The following is a 15,942-nucleotide window of genomic DNA, read 5'->3' on the forward strand; positions in this document are numbered from 1 at the left end:
GGTCAGGCGTAACAACCCAGCGTTTGGGTAGTTTTTGTGTTACTCAGATCCTGGGTCAGGCGTAACAACCCAGTGTTTGGGTAGTTTTTGTGTTAATCAGATCCTGGGTCAGACATAACAACCCAGCGTTTGGGTAGTTTTTGTGTTACCCTGATCCTGGGTCAGACGTAACAACCCAGCGTTTAGGTAGATTTTGTGTTACTCAGATCCTGGGTCAGATGTAACAACCCAGCGTTTGGGTAGTTTTTGTGTTACTCAGATCCTGGGTCAGACGTAACAACCCAGCATTTGGGTAGTTTTTGTGTTACCCTGATCCTGGGTCAGGATTAATAACTCTGGGGTTGAGTTATTTATCGCAGGCTTTTAGCGCCATCTTCAGGAGACAGCAGTGCAGCTCTGTCAAACTGGTGCATGTCTTCAGTAAAATACGGGTTTGTGTTTGTTTTATTACAGGGGCACGATGTGAGTCACCTAAACGAGTGTCGCGTCTGTCTTTTCGTATGATGGAAATGCATAAAAATGTATGATTTTATTCAAAAAGAGACATTATAAATACTCAGGATGTTAAAATATGTTCTCAGAATTGTACACTGATTATTACCTGTGTTCTGTCCTTTATTATTTACCCAGCCCTTGGGTTGTTTTTAACCCAGTGTTTTTAGAGTGGAACCATTGGGTTAAAAATTTAATTTAGAAACTTAACCCAACGGTTGCGTTTGTCCATTTTTGACCCACATTAGGCTTGAAACAACCCAGCATTTTATTAGAGTGAAAAGGACAGATTTGGAATGAATTATTGGGCTCATAAAAGCAAGGTTGTGTTGTAGAGAAATATTCCATCATTTCCCCCGTCACTCTAATAAAACGCTGATTAAATGTGGACAAACCCAGCATTTGGGTTGTTTTGACCCAGTGGTTGGGTTGAATGTTTGATCAACGCACTGGGCAGTTTTATTTAACTCAACTATTTGTCCATTTTAACCCAACTTGGGTTAATTTTAACCCAGCAGTTTTTTAGAGTGAAAAATTAAAATTCTGTCATCATTTACTCTCTCTCAAGTTTTCAAAGAATTTTAGCAATCGAACAGTTTCTGGTCAACATTGACTTCCATAGTATTTTTTGATTGCCAAAATTTTTCAAAATATCTTCTTTTGTGTTCAGCAGAACAAAGAAACTCGTACAGGTTTAGAACTTGATTGTGAGTAAATGACAGAATTTTCATTTTTGGGTGAACTGTCCCTTTAAGGTCTTCCTCGCGGTATAATTAATCTCAGAGCTGACCTTTCTAGACAAGAAAACCTCTGCGCGCGTATATTATTGTATTTCCATTTGATTTATTAAACCACGGCCTGTACAAATGAAGCTCCAAATCAGGGGAGGATACAGAGAGCAAAACAGGTGTTTACACTGAAAACACACACACACACACACACACACACACACACACACACACACACACACACAAAACATATCGCTTATTATGAGTCATTCTGTTTGGGAATACAAATCTAATTTTTCTGTTGGAAGCTTTCTGCTGTGATTAACCTTTCAGACTAGATGCAAACCGCTCTGTGTGTGGGTGCGTGATATTTTAACATTATTTTAGTCACATCTGGGTTTAAATTTGAATTAAGGGCATGTGGGTTCGTTGGAAATAAGTGGACTGTAGGTTATTGGCACTAAAGGAATGCATTATTATGAAATCTGTCTTATAAAACGGATAGTTCTGACTTTCAAATGCTGATTAATGCACACTTTTTAACCGTAAATGTCTTACTGTTAGGCTAATTTACTCAAAAAAAAAAAAGTTATCTTATTTTTATAGGTTAAATCAGGTAAAAATAGCTCTTTAAGGTCACAATGGCAGGTTGCCACTTTTTAAGATTTTCTGCCCTTCATTTTTCTTAAATGTGTCATGTGTCCCATTCCAGCTATTCCCTGTGAAGTGAGGGGCACGTGTGACGTTTATTATGAATGACTGGCATCTGTCACATGACTACACCAGGGGTCTAAAGGCTGACTCCTGTCACTGTGATGGTCTTCAACTGGAACTGCCACCGGCCCCAAGGACAGCCAATCCGCTGCGCTGCTCACACTCAGTCACGTTCAGCAGCGTGCGGAGAGAGAATCATGCTGCAGAAGATGTTAGAAGCGTGCAGGACAGATGTTTAAGTGGGTTATTACTCATTTCCATATGAAATGCTGATTGTCCTTCATTGTTGTGATCCACTAGAGTAAATTTCATCGCTACAGTCCGTCTCCTCGACCATAGCATGTGTATATTAGCATAAAATGATTTGCAGAACATGTAGGGATTAATAGATTGGCGGTTTTGCATGGCTGGATAATTCTGTTAAGATTTGTTTTTGTGCATGATAACTAAAATAATTAACCCTTTCATTTTTCTAAGGATGCAGCGCTCTGTTCTCATCAGAATGGAGGAGAAACACAAAACATGCTCTTTCCAAAATTTGGTTAGTATTGTTTTTGAATTTTTTTATTTGTGCGAAAGAAATTAAAACTAAAACAACTCAATCGCTGGGTTAAAACAATCTATCCGCTGGGTTAAAACAACCCATTCGCTGGGTTAAAACAACCCATTCGCTGGGTTAAAACAACCCATCTGCTGGGTTAAAACAACCCATTCGCTGGGTTAAAACAACCCATACGCTGGGTTAAATCATCCCATTTGCTGGGTTAAAACAACCCAATGGCTGGGTTAAAACATCCCATTTGCTGGGTTAAAACAACCCAATCGCTGGGTTAAATCATCCCATTCGCTGGGTTAAAACAACCAATTAGATGGGTTAAAACAACCCAATCGCTGGGTTAAATCATCCCATTTGCTGGGTTAAAACAACCCAGTCGCTGGGTTAAAACATCCCATTTGCTGGGTTAAAACAACCCATTTGCTGGGTTAAAACAACCCATTCGCTGGGTTAAAACAACCCATTCGCTGGGTTAAAACAACCCAATTGCTGGGTTAAAACAACCCAATTGCTGGGTTAAAACAACCCATCTGCTGGGTTAAAACAACCCATTCGCTGGGTTAAAACAATCCATCCGCTGGGTTAAAACAATCCATTCGCTGGGTTAAAACAAACCAGTCGCTGGGTTAAAACAACCCATTCGCTGGGTTAAAACAACCCATTTGCTGGGTTAAAACAACCCATCTGCTGGGTTAAAACAACCCATTCGCTGGGTTAAAACAACCCATACGCTGGGTTAAATCATCCCATTTGCTGGGTTAAAACAACCCAATGGCTGGGTTAAAACATCCCATTTGCTGGGTTAAAACAACCCAATGGCTGGGTTAAAACATCCCATTTGCTTGGTTAAAACAACTCAATTGCTGGGTTAAAACATCCCATTTGCTGGGTTAAAACAACCCATCCGCTGGGTTAATACATCCCATTCGCTTGGTTAAAACAACTCAATCGCTGGGTTAAAACATCCCATTTGCTGGGTTAAAACATCCCATCCGCTGGGTTAAAACAACCCAATTGCTGGGTTAAAACAACCCAATTGCTGGGTTAAAACAACCCATCTGCTGGGTTAAAACAATCCATCCGCTGGGTTAAAACAACCCAATTGCTGGGTTAAAACAAACCAGTTGCTGGGTTAAAACAACCCAATTGCTGGGTTAAAACAACCCAATTGCTGGGTTAAAACAACCCATCTGCTGGGTTAAAACAATCCATCCGCTGGGTTAAAACAATCCATTTGCTGGGTTAAAACAAACCAGTTGCTGGGTTAAAACAACCCATTCGCTGGGTTAAAACAACCCATCTGCTGAGTTAAAACAACCCATTACTAGAGGCAATAATAATAATTAAATGTGAACATTTATTAATAAGCAATTTAAAAAATGTTTATTGTTTATTTATTATTTTTTATTTGTTAAACTTATTAATAAATGTTAATTTCCAACATATTTTGGATTCATTTTAAGCAATAATACAGTAATTTTGAAACAATAGTTGGGTTCAATAAAACTACCCAGCAGGTTTGGTCAAACATTTAACCCAACCACTGGGTTAAAACAACCCAATCGCCTTTTTTTACCCAATTGTTTTTTACCCAGCATTTTTAGCATCTTTACCTCCAAACAAGTGTGAGCAAACACCATGTTTTAGACATGATACCATGGTAATACCTTGTGTTTTTGGACATGTCTAGGAGTTTACCATAATATCTAAATATTGTAAAGATTCAGTAACACTGTTTATGGTATTATCTGAATTCTGAGCAAACCAAACTGACTATAAATGTGTACAGAACTAAGGTGGCATGTGGAAAGAGTGCAATGCACAAACACACACGCTCACTAATGCTCAAAACAAGTGGTTCCTGGCCAGCCATTTCTATGTTGAATCACTTTAAGTGGTAATGCACCCATTATCAGAGTGGAGCTGGTCAGTGTAGAGTCTATCCATCTATTTTTACCTGCTGTGGTCAGCAGGCCCATTTAGCCATCCGGTAATGAGAGCTAATGAGCTGGCCCTCTCCACACAGCCCTGGACAAATCACATAGCATCTGATTTGCACCACAACAATTCAATAGCCAAAGATTAAGCCTGGTCACCAGAGTCTAAGGGGCCGTTTTTAACTAAAAACAGGAAACTTTTTGTGCGTTTTGCCCATTCAGTTACACGACAACAGCGTTTTTGGGGCCTGAAAATGCAAACTTTTGAAAACGGGTTTCAAAGAGCAAGTTTTTGAAAACGATATCATTATCATCTCCATGTAAACAACAAAAATTGTTGCACAACAATTACAGCGCTGAAAAGGGGCGGAACCAGATGGTCTGTCTACTATCGCCATCTACTGGCCTGGTGTTATACTACAAAGTTTTTAGTCGCTTTCCAGGATCCTTGAGAACGGGGATCTTTTTGACAATGTTGTCATCTATACATGAAAAAAGCAAAGGAAAAACTTTGCATTTGTAGTACATTGTTGTCGTGTAAATGTACCCAAATATTTACACAACACCATTTTCAACAAAAAACTGAAAACTTTTTACACGACAACTGTGTTTTGGCAACCTGAAAACACAAGCTTTTGAAAACGGGTTTCAAAGTGCACGTTTTTGAAAACGATACTGTTATCGTCTCCATGCAAATTTGTGGAAACGATGACATCATGTGCATGCGTGTTATGTGTTCAGTTTATAGTGTTTCTTTACAATGTGACATCGCCATCTACTGGCCTGGCAGCAGAATACAGCGTTTTTAGTCGTTTTCGTGGATCCGTGTGAACGGAGATCGTTTTTACGACGTTGTCGTCTGTATGCGAAAAACGCAAAACAAAAATGTTTCCGTTTTTAGAACATCGTTGTTGTGTAAACATACCCTGAGTCTTCTCATTATACCTGCTGATCTGTGGAATCACATCAAGGCCTATTGGGAAATTAGGAAAAGAACAACAAGACAAGGAAAACAGCAACTAAATACACAGGAACAGAACACAGGCACAACAAGGCACACAATAAGAGTACATGAAAACTGTTTTTTCCCCTGCATATTCTCATATAATACTATGGGCCATAAAAGCCTGATGTATCAAATATGATCCAAAACATAAAACACATATACAAACTTTTTTCTTCTTCTTAAGATTGCATAAACTTTCAACAATTTTATTTTTTTTATTTTTTTTTACTATTATTTCATATGTCAAGCTTTACAGGGTAAGTAGAAGTAGAAAAGTCATGTTTCTTAGAATAATGGAGTTATAAACATGGATAAATGAACATTCATTGTTAGAAATGGGTGTATATTCTGTGTGTGTATGTATATGCAAATACAAGTTTTGGTGCATGAGTGATTTTAAATTAATTAGTCATCTCTGTTTTTGCATTTCCTCCTACTTAGTGCTGTAATGATATAAATCCAATGTGACAAATTAAGACCAAACACAAAATATTTAGTGCATGTTTTCTCTGATTGTTATTGTTCCATTCAGCTTGATTTCTGGCATTTCCAGGAAGATGGATGGGATGTGCAACTGCCACAAGGATTACAAATGACAAGCTAAAATGACACATGCATTAAGAGAAGCACAGCCACAGAAGAACACATAACAGCCTCTTCAGTTACCTAAGCCAAGTAGAGCACTTCAACACTAACAACCTGCCCGACCAATCAAAAGAATAGGGCACTCACTGACAATAACCTATTTAACCACCCTATTAAGAATCAAACGTTTGCACTAACCTTAACTTTAACCCTAACTCCATTCATATCTCCAACAGAAAAACACAAACCTAAAAGTAGCAAGCAGAACAATAAGGAGTTTTATGGCTGTAGTTCAGATTTTTGCCTTTTAAACACTTGTCACTGTACGTACCATAAAAAATTACAAATTATATTTTTTAAAAATGGTTTTTATACATTCCTGTGAAAAAAAAATACTGTTTTAGGACAAATAATGTACGTCTCTACAATAATATACATATACTGTAGTGCAGAGCTATAGACATTGAGGGGGACAATTAGAAAAGGCTAAATCCCCCCCCCCCCCCCCAATACTTATTGTTATTATAATGCTACCATATTTTATGAAGGGAATTAGCTTACTTCATTGTAAATTGAAAAGTCTGCTTCTCACTGACACACCCATAACTCGTAAATATCGGGACTTAAAGAAAATCCTGAACTTCCCACTCGTATTTACGACATTGTGGTGGCGTTATGTGCGTTCAGCTTATGAAGCGTCGGTTTAACGTTGTAAATGAAAATACATGTCAAAGGTTTTGCGATAGAAATGTTAAACGACCGACAGTAACATCCAGTGATGCAAACTACACGACTTTTTTTCCCTTACAGAGCCCCGCATGCGAGCAGCGCAACGCGACGTGTCAAAATACATTATAATCAGTGATATTGATAAAATCCCGACAATAAACGGATTCCCCGTTCTGTTTGCAACAGTCGGTTTGCATTCAGCTTTTAACTATTGCGGCGCGATGCGACAAAAATCGCGTCTGGTGTCGACACGGTGTAAATCGTTCGCACGATTTAGGCTACTATTTTGTTCCCTCGATTTATAAATCATCCGCATATAAATCATACGAAATAGTAATCATGCGCACGATTTAGCAAATCGAGGGAACGAATTAGTAAATTATAGTAAATTTTTTCTTGCATGTCACGTGCGGGGTCCATACATTTTGAATTTAATATGTGCATTTACGTGATTCATGTAGTTTTTGAGTGTCAGGAGCCAAGAAACATTTCATGTTTTCGACATATTAGGCATAGGCTATAAATAAAAGTACATGTGTGCATACACTCTAAAAAAATGCTGGGTTAAAAACAACCCAAGTTGGGTTAAATATGGATAAACCCAGCAGGTTGGGTTAAAGGGTACCTATTATGCCCTCTTTCACAAGATGTAATATAAGTCTCTGGTCTGGTCAAGTTTCAGCTTAAAATACACCACAAATTTGCCCCTATTTAGGGGTGAGCAAAAACATGCCTTTTACTATATTGCTGGCTAAAAATATAAATCCAAAATTGGTTGAAAAAAATGGCTGGGTGAATACAACCCAATCCTTGGGTTTGTCCATAATTAACCCAGCATTTTTAGAGTGTAATGCAAATTAATGCAAATATTATTTGCAAATAGTTAAAAATGATTATTTCCGAACTAGAATTAGACCTACAATTTCCTTCACTGTTCTGTTTCTTTATGCTTTGTAAAAAATTGGTCCCCCAATGTTCAAGACATTGTTACAACTTTGCTGTAGTGTATATGTAATGTATATATATATATATATGTGTGTGTGTCTATATATTTATATATAACCTTCATCATAGCTATAAATAGCTTATAATGCATAAAAACACATGCACATGACAACACAGCACTGTTGACTGATCTGCTGGCTCAAAAACTCTCAAACTGGCACCGGACCATCCTTATTTTTGAGCTCTGACCACTCAGCCGTCTCTTTCAGATATTTATATCAGTTATAGTTTAATTAGTACAAACAAAACCATTTTTCCAGGCCAATGGGAATGACAACTCAAAATAAATCTAATTTGACAGACAAGCCTAATTTTGGCAACCAGAGTCCCATCTTACATTGCATGTCGTCTTATATAACGTTCCTTATCCTCTGACATTTATGATTCAAATTTCCAGAGCTGCTTTTATCGCCTGATGTAGACTCTTAGTCACAGGCCGGCTAATACTAATGACCGCTTTCTTCAGAAGTTCTCAAAATAAGGATCTAAGACTGGAATTACAAGAATGAATGATCTCACACCTTTTTGTTGTTTGATTTGGTGGAGTCATTTCAAGAATGTACTGCATCATAACCGCATTATCAATACATTATTTAATACAATTATCATACATCAATACTCTAGCTGTCTGATTATTTACCATATTTGTCTAAAAAGTGAGTGCTATGCAATCTTGAACATTTTACTTTTGTCTTGCTCTGCACCTGTGCTCCTTAAGCCCAATTTATCTGTATTTTCAGGGACGAAAACAAACGGCAGTCATAACTCACAGAAATATAATTGAGACAGTCTGAACATTGTTCAAAGTAATGGCCCATTATTCTGAATGGAACCAAAGACAATGGAAAACATGAGCATGAATTGATTGCAGTTCATGGTTAAAGTTATGGCTGGACCAAGAGCAACATTGAAATCGAGTGCAGTCAAGAATTTTATGGCTCTTCAACCTTTTATTATACTTTGAATGGCAAAAATAAAGATTTCCAGTGCCTGACCCTCCCAAAACCCAAATGATCCCTCTAGAGTTAGAATTCACACAGAAGCAACATAAATATCTTTACAAAATAATTCAATTTACAAAATGCACGGAGTTACATCATGTCACGGGTCCAATCAGCAGTCTTCAGGTCCAAATATGTGGTTCTCTTACTGTACCAGTCCGGGGCTTGTTTCAATGCATTTATTGATCTACAATTTACAGGAAACATGTCAAAGCAAACGTGTCGGTTCCAAGGCCAAAGCACACTATGTACATCTTCAAGCTAACATCTCTCATCAAACTTTATTTTCTATGTACAGTGCAAACATTTACGTCATAGGTAACCACATTTTTTTTTCTTCAACACGTTGTTTTAGTAGTATGCTGATGTCCTATACTAGACTGTGTAAATGGAAAACCTATGATGGTCAAGGAGAGTTGTTTTCTTGCCTTCAAACTGACCTCAGAGCGGCTAGAAGAGAAAAGATCAGTGATTAAATGAACTATATTTGCAAGCACTGTTATTAAGCATCTTTTCATCTAACTTACCAATGGTATATGATTCAGAAGCTGGTCTACAGTGACGTCATCGTAGCTCTCCCGATACGTGGTCTCGCCACCGGCCGATTCCTCCTGCATGCTGGGTGGGTCTTCTTGACTAAAGAGGGGAAAAACAGCACAAAACATGTTCAGTTCAGAGTATTTCAGTATCTTTAAGTGGTTTAGTGATACTCATGAAGTGCTTTATACCTTCTCTTTCCTGTTAGAACAGAGTTAAGATATTTCTTCACCGCCATCTGCTTGCGAAAGCGGCTGTAATTGTCTGTGAATATTGCGTCCGAATGACGCTTCATCGGCGCCTGGTCTTCCATCAAATCATCGCTAAAAACGCACAAAGAAATACGTCATTCCTAATATGCAGTTCATTTGACTAATACTTGAGATCACCAGCTAAACATTTAACATTTACTTTCATTCATTTGGCAGACCGTTTTTATAGGATTATATGGTATATAATCCAATGGCCATTTTGAGATTGATCAGAATCTGCATATGGATAAACAAACCATTATGCAAATATCGATTAGACCTACAGATTTACAGTAATTATAGATGCAATATTATCCCTCTTAAAGCAGAAGAAACTTTCTTTGCATCTAAAATCTGATTATACTGAACAATTACTAAAACATAATTACTGTTACACCAAGTTCAATTGATTTCCTCTCCCTATTAAAACCATTCCTTCTAAAACCAGATAATTGACGAATTGTTTTCGTTGGTTTCCAATGTTTAGATCTGGTCTGAGAAGGTTTTGGGCTCTTGGGTGACTAGCTTCAAATCACCTTAGGCTGGTTTCAGCAGGGCTTTGGATAATGTTAATGATCACCACTGCCAGATTGTGAAATGGCATTGGCATAAAAAAAGAGTTCATGTACCTGACCCGCTTTCCGATCAATGACTCCAGGTACCGTCTGGCAGACAACTGTCCGAGAAGTTTACTATATCCGCTTGTGAAGAGCCCGTCTGCGTGTCTTGTATCTCTGCACAGACACAGAATTTAATAACTACAATAACCAACTTTACTCTAGAAACCAGAGAATAACACAATCTAGTATTTATAGCTCATCTGAGTTGTAATAAACCCTGCTTGTTTTAATTATGAAAGCTCTTTAGCAATGTCCATGACTCCCTTACAAAATAGTTTCAATCAAAATTTGTAAATATATGTTAATGTAAATGTTCTAAAAGCTTCTTTAAGAACTCATATTAGGCTAATTTATTAAGATTCTACACAGGAATGAGTAGAATAAGGAAACTATTATTACCGTGGTAAATTTTGCGTATTTGTGTAACGTTTTTAAACATTTGGAGGTGGTTAAAATAACTTACGACTAGAAATTTTAAATTTAGTTGCGTATTTAAACTACACGCGTTGAACAGAAACGGTGTAAAGGCTAAATGGCGATTTTTCCTACTTGTATGGTTCATACAATTGTATTTTACTTAAATACCCCAAAAAAACAACAAAAATAACATTGTTTTTTCTTTGTTTCTCCGTGTTTTTATCGTCTTTTTTCTGTTTTCTTTTCTGAGGCGATTCAGTCACATGCGCGCGCACAGGTCTGATGGCGCGAACAGCGCGCGCTCATGTTCCGATATGCTTTAATGTTTTAAAAACATTACAAAAAGAGTTAGGCATTTAGTTTAATTCGTGTGCTTTAATAGAATAAAGGTCTTACCTCATGGAGGCGTAGGGTAAACTTAAGGTCCGGGCATAAAAAACACTGGAGAGAGTTATGAAGAGCAAAAGCTGAGAGCCGTTCCTCACGAGCATTGCTTTACACCTGTGCATACATGAATGCATGAATAAACAATTAAATGTAAATGCATTTTAAAACTAGAATGCGAAATAGTAAAGGCATTTGCAAAAACTACTAACTTAAAATGTGCATTCTCTTTGTCACCGTTCACATTATAATTAAAAAAATCTTTATGACATTTCTATTTTATTAATTGTTAGTTTTTGCTTTGCCTAAAACAATTTAAAATTAGTTCCTACAGAACATACTACTTCAGAAAATATGTTTCAATGGATATTAATTAATGTAAATGTCGTGCAATTTCTGTAGGCTATATATGAGTATGTAAAATCAAATGAATGTAACATGCACATGAGTAAAAAGTGACTAATATTAAAATCAAAGGATCTTACATGTGCTATGGTGATGTGATCCGCGCGCTGATCGGGTTCCTGAAATACCTCCAGTCAAATCTCCCAAAGTGACCAGGTGCTTTTTAAAGTTCCTTTTCGCGGTCTCGTGTCTCTTTGAATAGTCTCATCCCTCGCCTCGTTTTATATGTCTGAATACTTTCCATCAGACAGGAAGACAATCAGATTTGATTTGTGTTAATACGTCACGAAGAAAGTCCCATTGGGACGGATGTGTTCGTCATTGGTCGGGAGGCACACTTCACACACACACACACACACACACACACACTGGTGAAATCAAGTTTGTGATTGCTCAGAATGTTTTGTGTCATTTTCTGATGATTCATTCTTTGGATATTTGTTTGCATGGATGCATTTTTGGTCAAAGAAGAGATTCAAGCGACATGAACCAATAATCATGAAACATGGAACAATAAACCAAGCAAATGACCTCTCAACTTACAAGATAATTCATGCACAGAATTCCTTTTGTCTTTTTTCCCCTAAAAACTTTCAAGAACTGATCTTAAAAAATATTAAAGGGAATATTGTACAAAACTCTACAGAATATTTCAGAACACATTTTAGTAGGTTTAATATTGTCTGGATAAAGAGTATTAGATAGATAGATAGATAGATAGATAGATAGAACAATGGATAGAACGATATAATGATAGAAAGCAATGGATAGAATGATAGATAGATAGATAGATAGATAGATAGATAGATAGATAGAAAGTTGGATAGATAGATGGATAGATGGATGGATGGATAGAACAATAGAATGTTAGATGGATGGATGGATGGACAGAACAATGGATAGAAAGAACGAGCGATGGATAGAATGTTAGAAAGACAGAATGATAGATGGATGGATGGATGGATAGAACAATGGATAGATAGAATGATAGAGCGATGGATAGATAGAACAATAGAATGTTAGATAGATAGATGGATGGACAGAACAATGGATAGATAGAATAAGTGATGGATAGAATGTTAGAATGACAGAATGATATATAGATGGATGGATGGATGGATAGATGGATGATAGATAGAACAATGGATAGATAGAATGATAGAGCGATGGATAGATAGAACAATAGAATGTTAGAAAGTTGGACAGACAGAACGATAGAATGATAGATAGATACATAGAATGACAGAACAATAGACAGAAAGTTGCATAGATAGATAGATAGATAGAACAACAGAATGTTAGATAGATGGATGGACAGAACAATGGATAGAAAGAACGAGTGATGGATAGAATGTTAGAAAGACAGAATGATGGATAGATGGATAGAACAATGGATAGATAGAATGATAGAGCGATGGATAGATAGAACAATAGAATGTTAGATAGATAGACGGATGGATGGATAGATAGATAGATAGATAGATAGATAGATAGACGGATGGATGGATGGACAAATGGATAGATAGATAGATAGATAGATAGATAGATAGATGGATGGATGGACAAATGGATATATAGACAGACAAACAGATAGATAGACAAATAGATAGATAGATAGATGATAGATAGATAGATAGATAGATAGATAGATAGATAGATAGATAGATAGATAGATAGATAGACGGATGGATGGATGGATGGACAAATGATAGATAGATAGACGGATAGACGGATAGATGGACAAACAGATAGATAGATAGATATAGATAGACAAATGGATGGATGGATGATGGACGAATAGATATATAGACAGACAGACAAACAGATAGACAAATCGATGGATAGATAGATAGATAGATAGATAGATAGATAGATAGATAGATAGATAGATAGATAGATAGATAGACGGATGGATGGATGGACAAATGGATAGATAGATAGATAGATAGATAGATAGATAGATAGATAGATAGATAGATAGATAGATAGATAGATAGATAGATAGAACTACAGATTAATAGATAGATAGATAGATAGATAGATAGAACTACAGAATGATAGATAGATAGATAGATAGATAGATAGATAGATAGATAGATAGATAGATAGATAGATAGACGGATGGATGGACAAATGGATAGATAGATAGATAGATAGATAGATAGATAGATAGATAGATAGATAGATAGATAGATAGAACTACAGAATGATAGATAGATAGATAGATAGATAGAACTACAGAATGATAGATAGATAGATAGATAGATAGAACTACAGAATGATAGATAGATAGATAGATAGATAGATAGAACTACAGAATGATAGATAGATAGATAGATAGATAGATAGATAGATAGATAGAAAGTTGGATAGACAGAACGATAGAATGATAGATAGATAGATAGATAGATAGATAGATAGATAGATAGATAGATAGATAGAATGACAGAACAATAGACAGAAAGTTGCATAGATAGATAGAACAACAGAATGTTAGATAGATGGATGGACAGAACAATGGATAGATAGAATGATAGAGCGATGGATAGATAGAACAATAGAATGTTAGATAGATAGATAGATAGATAGATAGATAGATAGATAGATAGATAGAAAGTTGGATAGATAGAACAATAGAATGTTAGATAGATAGATAGATAGATAGATAGATAGATAGATAGATAGAAAGTTGGATAGACAGAACGATAGATAGATAGATAGATAGATAGATAGATAGATAGATAGATAGATAGATAGATAGATAGATAGATAGATAGATAGAATGACAGAACAATAGACAGAAAGTTGCATAGATAGATAGATAGATAGAACAACAGAATGTTAGATAGATGGATGGACAGAACAATGGATAGAAAGAACGAGCGATGGATAGAATGTTAGAAAGACAGAATGATAGATGGATGGATGGATGGATAGAACAATGTATAGATAGAATGATAGAGCGATGGATAGATAGAACAATAGAATGTTAGATAGAATGATAGATAGATAGAACGATAGATAGAGCGATAGAGCGATAGTGAAGGGATGTAATGCAGGATCTCTCCTCCTCTTCACCCTGACTCAATCCTCTGCTAACAGGATGATTCTCTGCATTAAGTTCATCAGCTGGAATAATGACCGTCGCGGTCAGTCGTCGAGCCGCTGCTGACAGAAGCCAGACTCCTCGAAGCATCAACAGGAAATGTTTACAGCAGAAGTTGCTCGTCCTGAACTCTCGTTAGTTTGAAAACTCGTCATTTCTTCTCAGTAAGATCATGTCTTTGGCCTCGCATTGCGATTTTTTCTGCAGTGACAGTGACCGCTCGCCCTGTGACCCCAACCGCACTCTGATGAGTTGATCCGGATCCTTAAAGTGATTCATGAGGGAAGCAGATGCCAATAAATCAAGTTTACAAATACAGTTTCAGTCTTTGTTCTATTAGCATCTCCACCGAATCTGAGCGTGAGACTTCCTTTCTCTGGATGAATTAGATTAGAAGTTTAATATATGGAGTTGGAGAGTTGTTCAAATCCGTCACACTAAATATGAGCAATAGAAATAGAGTTAGTTGAATTAAGTTCAATTCTAATGTGACTTCCTGATCTTATTGTTTCCTGCCTGCTTCTTGATAAACTTAAAAATGACACAGACAAAACAAGAATAATGTCTTTAGATGAATTGAAATATGTTGATGTTGGACTTATTCATTTAGAGTGGGTTCTGATCAACACATCCATATCTGCTCTATTCTTATCTTTGTTCTGCGGATCAGACGAACCCTGAAGAGCCTCCGAATGAATCCAGTAAACACACGAGTGCATCTGACAGACATCAGCTTCAGTAATGCCATCAGAGATCATTAGATCTGCTAAAGACAACATCACATGCTCCTGAGACACGGCCAATCACATTACAGCCCATCTACTCAATTATATTTCCTTTAATGATAAAAATCATCTATCTATCTATCTATCTATCTATCTATCTATCTATCTATCTATCTATCTATCTATCTATCTATCTATCTATCTATCTATCTATCTATCTATCTATCTATCTATCATTCTGTAGTTCTATCTATCTATCTATCTATCTATCTATCTATCATTCTGTAGTTCTATCTATCTATCTATCTATCTATCTATCTATCTATCTATTATTCTGTAGTTCTATCTATCTATCTATCTATCTATCTATCTATCTATCTATCTATCTATCTATCTATCTATCCATTTGTCCATCCATCCATCCGTCTATCTATCTATCTATCTATCTATCTATCTATCTATCTGTAGTTCTATCTATCTATCTATCATTCTGTAGTTCTATCTATCTATCTATCTATCTATCTATCTATCTATCTATCTATCTATCTATCTATCTATCTATCCATTTGTCCATCCATCCATCCGTCTATCTATCTATCTATCTATCTATCTATCTATCTATCTATCTATCTATTATTCTGTAGTTCTATCTATCTATCTATCTATCTATCTATCTATCTATCTATCTATCTATCCATTTGTCCATCCATCCATCCGTCTATCTATCTATCTATCTATCTATCT

At 36.4% G+C, this 15,942-nt stretch overlaps 1 protein-coding gene across 2 annotated transcripts; it reads right to left on the reverse strand.

The window, feature by feature from the left end:
- Nucleotides 1-8,682: 8,682 nt before the first annotated feature.
- LOC125276430 (vasoactive intestinal peptide) lies at nucleotides 8,683-11,690 on the reverse strand. Of its 2 annotated transcripts, none has more exons than XM_048203879.1 (7): nucleotides 11,448-11,690; nucleotides 10,975-11,079; nucleotides 10,171-10,275; nucleotides 9,482-9,613; nucleotides 9,281-9,389; nucleotides 9,182-9,203; nucleotides 8,683-8,940 (listed from the first exon to the last, which is right to left on the reverse strand). In XM_048203879.1, coding segments are annotated over exons 1-6 (462 nt in total). In that variant the 5' UTR covers nucleotides 11,450-11,690; the 3' UTR covers nucleotides 8,683-8,940; nucleotides 9,182-9,194. The 2 variants fall into 2 exon arrangements, with proteins under 2 accessions (XP_048059836.1, XP_048059838.1); XM_048203881.1 differs by having other exon boundaries at nucleotides 9,194-9,203; nucleotides 11,448-11,689.
- Between the last annotated feature and the right edge of the window lie 4,252 nt (nucleotides 11,691-15,942).

Source organism: Megalobrama amblycephala, linkage group LG10 (genome assembly GCF_018812025.1).
Source record: "Megalobrama amblycephala isolate DHTTF-2021 linkage group LG10, ASM1881202v1, whole genome shotgun sequence".
NCBI classification, from domain to species: Eukaryota; Metazoa; Chordata; class Actinopteri; order Cypriniformes; family Xenocyprididae; genus Megalobrama; species Megalobrama amblycephala.

Excerpts from the sequence above, each read along its gene's own strand:
- LOC125276430 (XM_048203879.1), bottom strand. Across the intron at positions 9,614-10,170 it reads TTGATCGGAAAGCGGGTCAG|CGATGATTTGATGGAAGACC; the intron begins GTACATGAACTC and ends GTGCGTTTTTAG. Across the intron at positions 9,390-9,481 it reads GTTCTAACAGGAAAGAGAAG|TCAAGAAGACCCACCCAGCA; the intron begins GTATAAAGCACT and ends TCCCCTCTTTAG.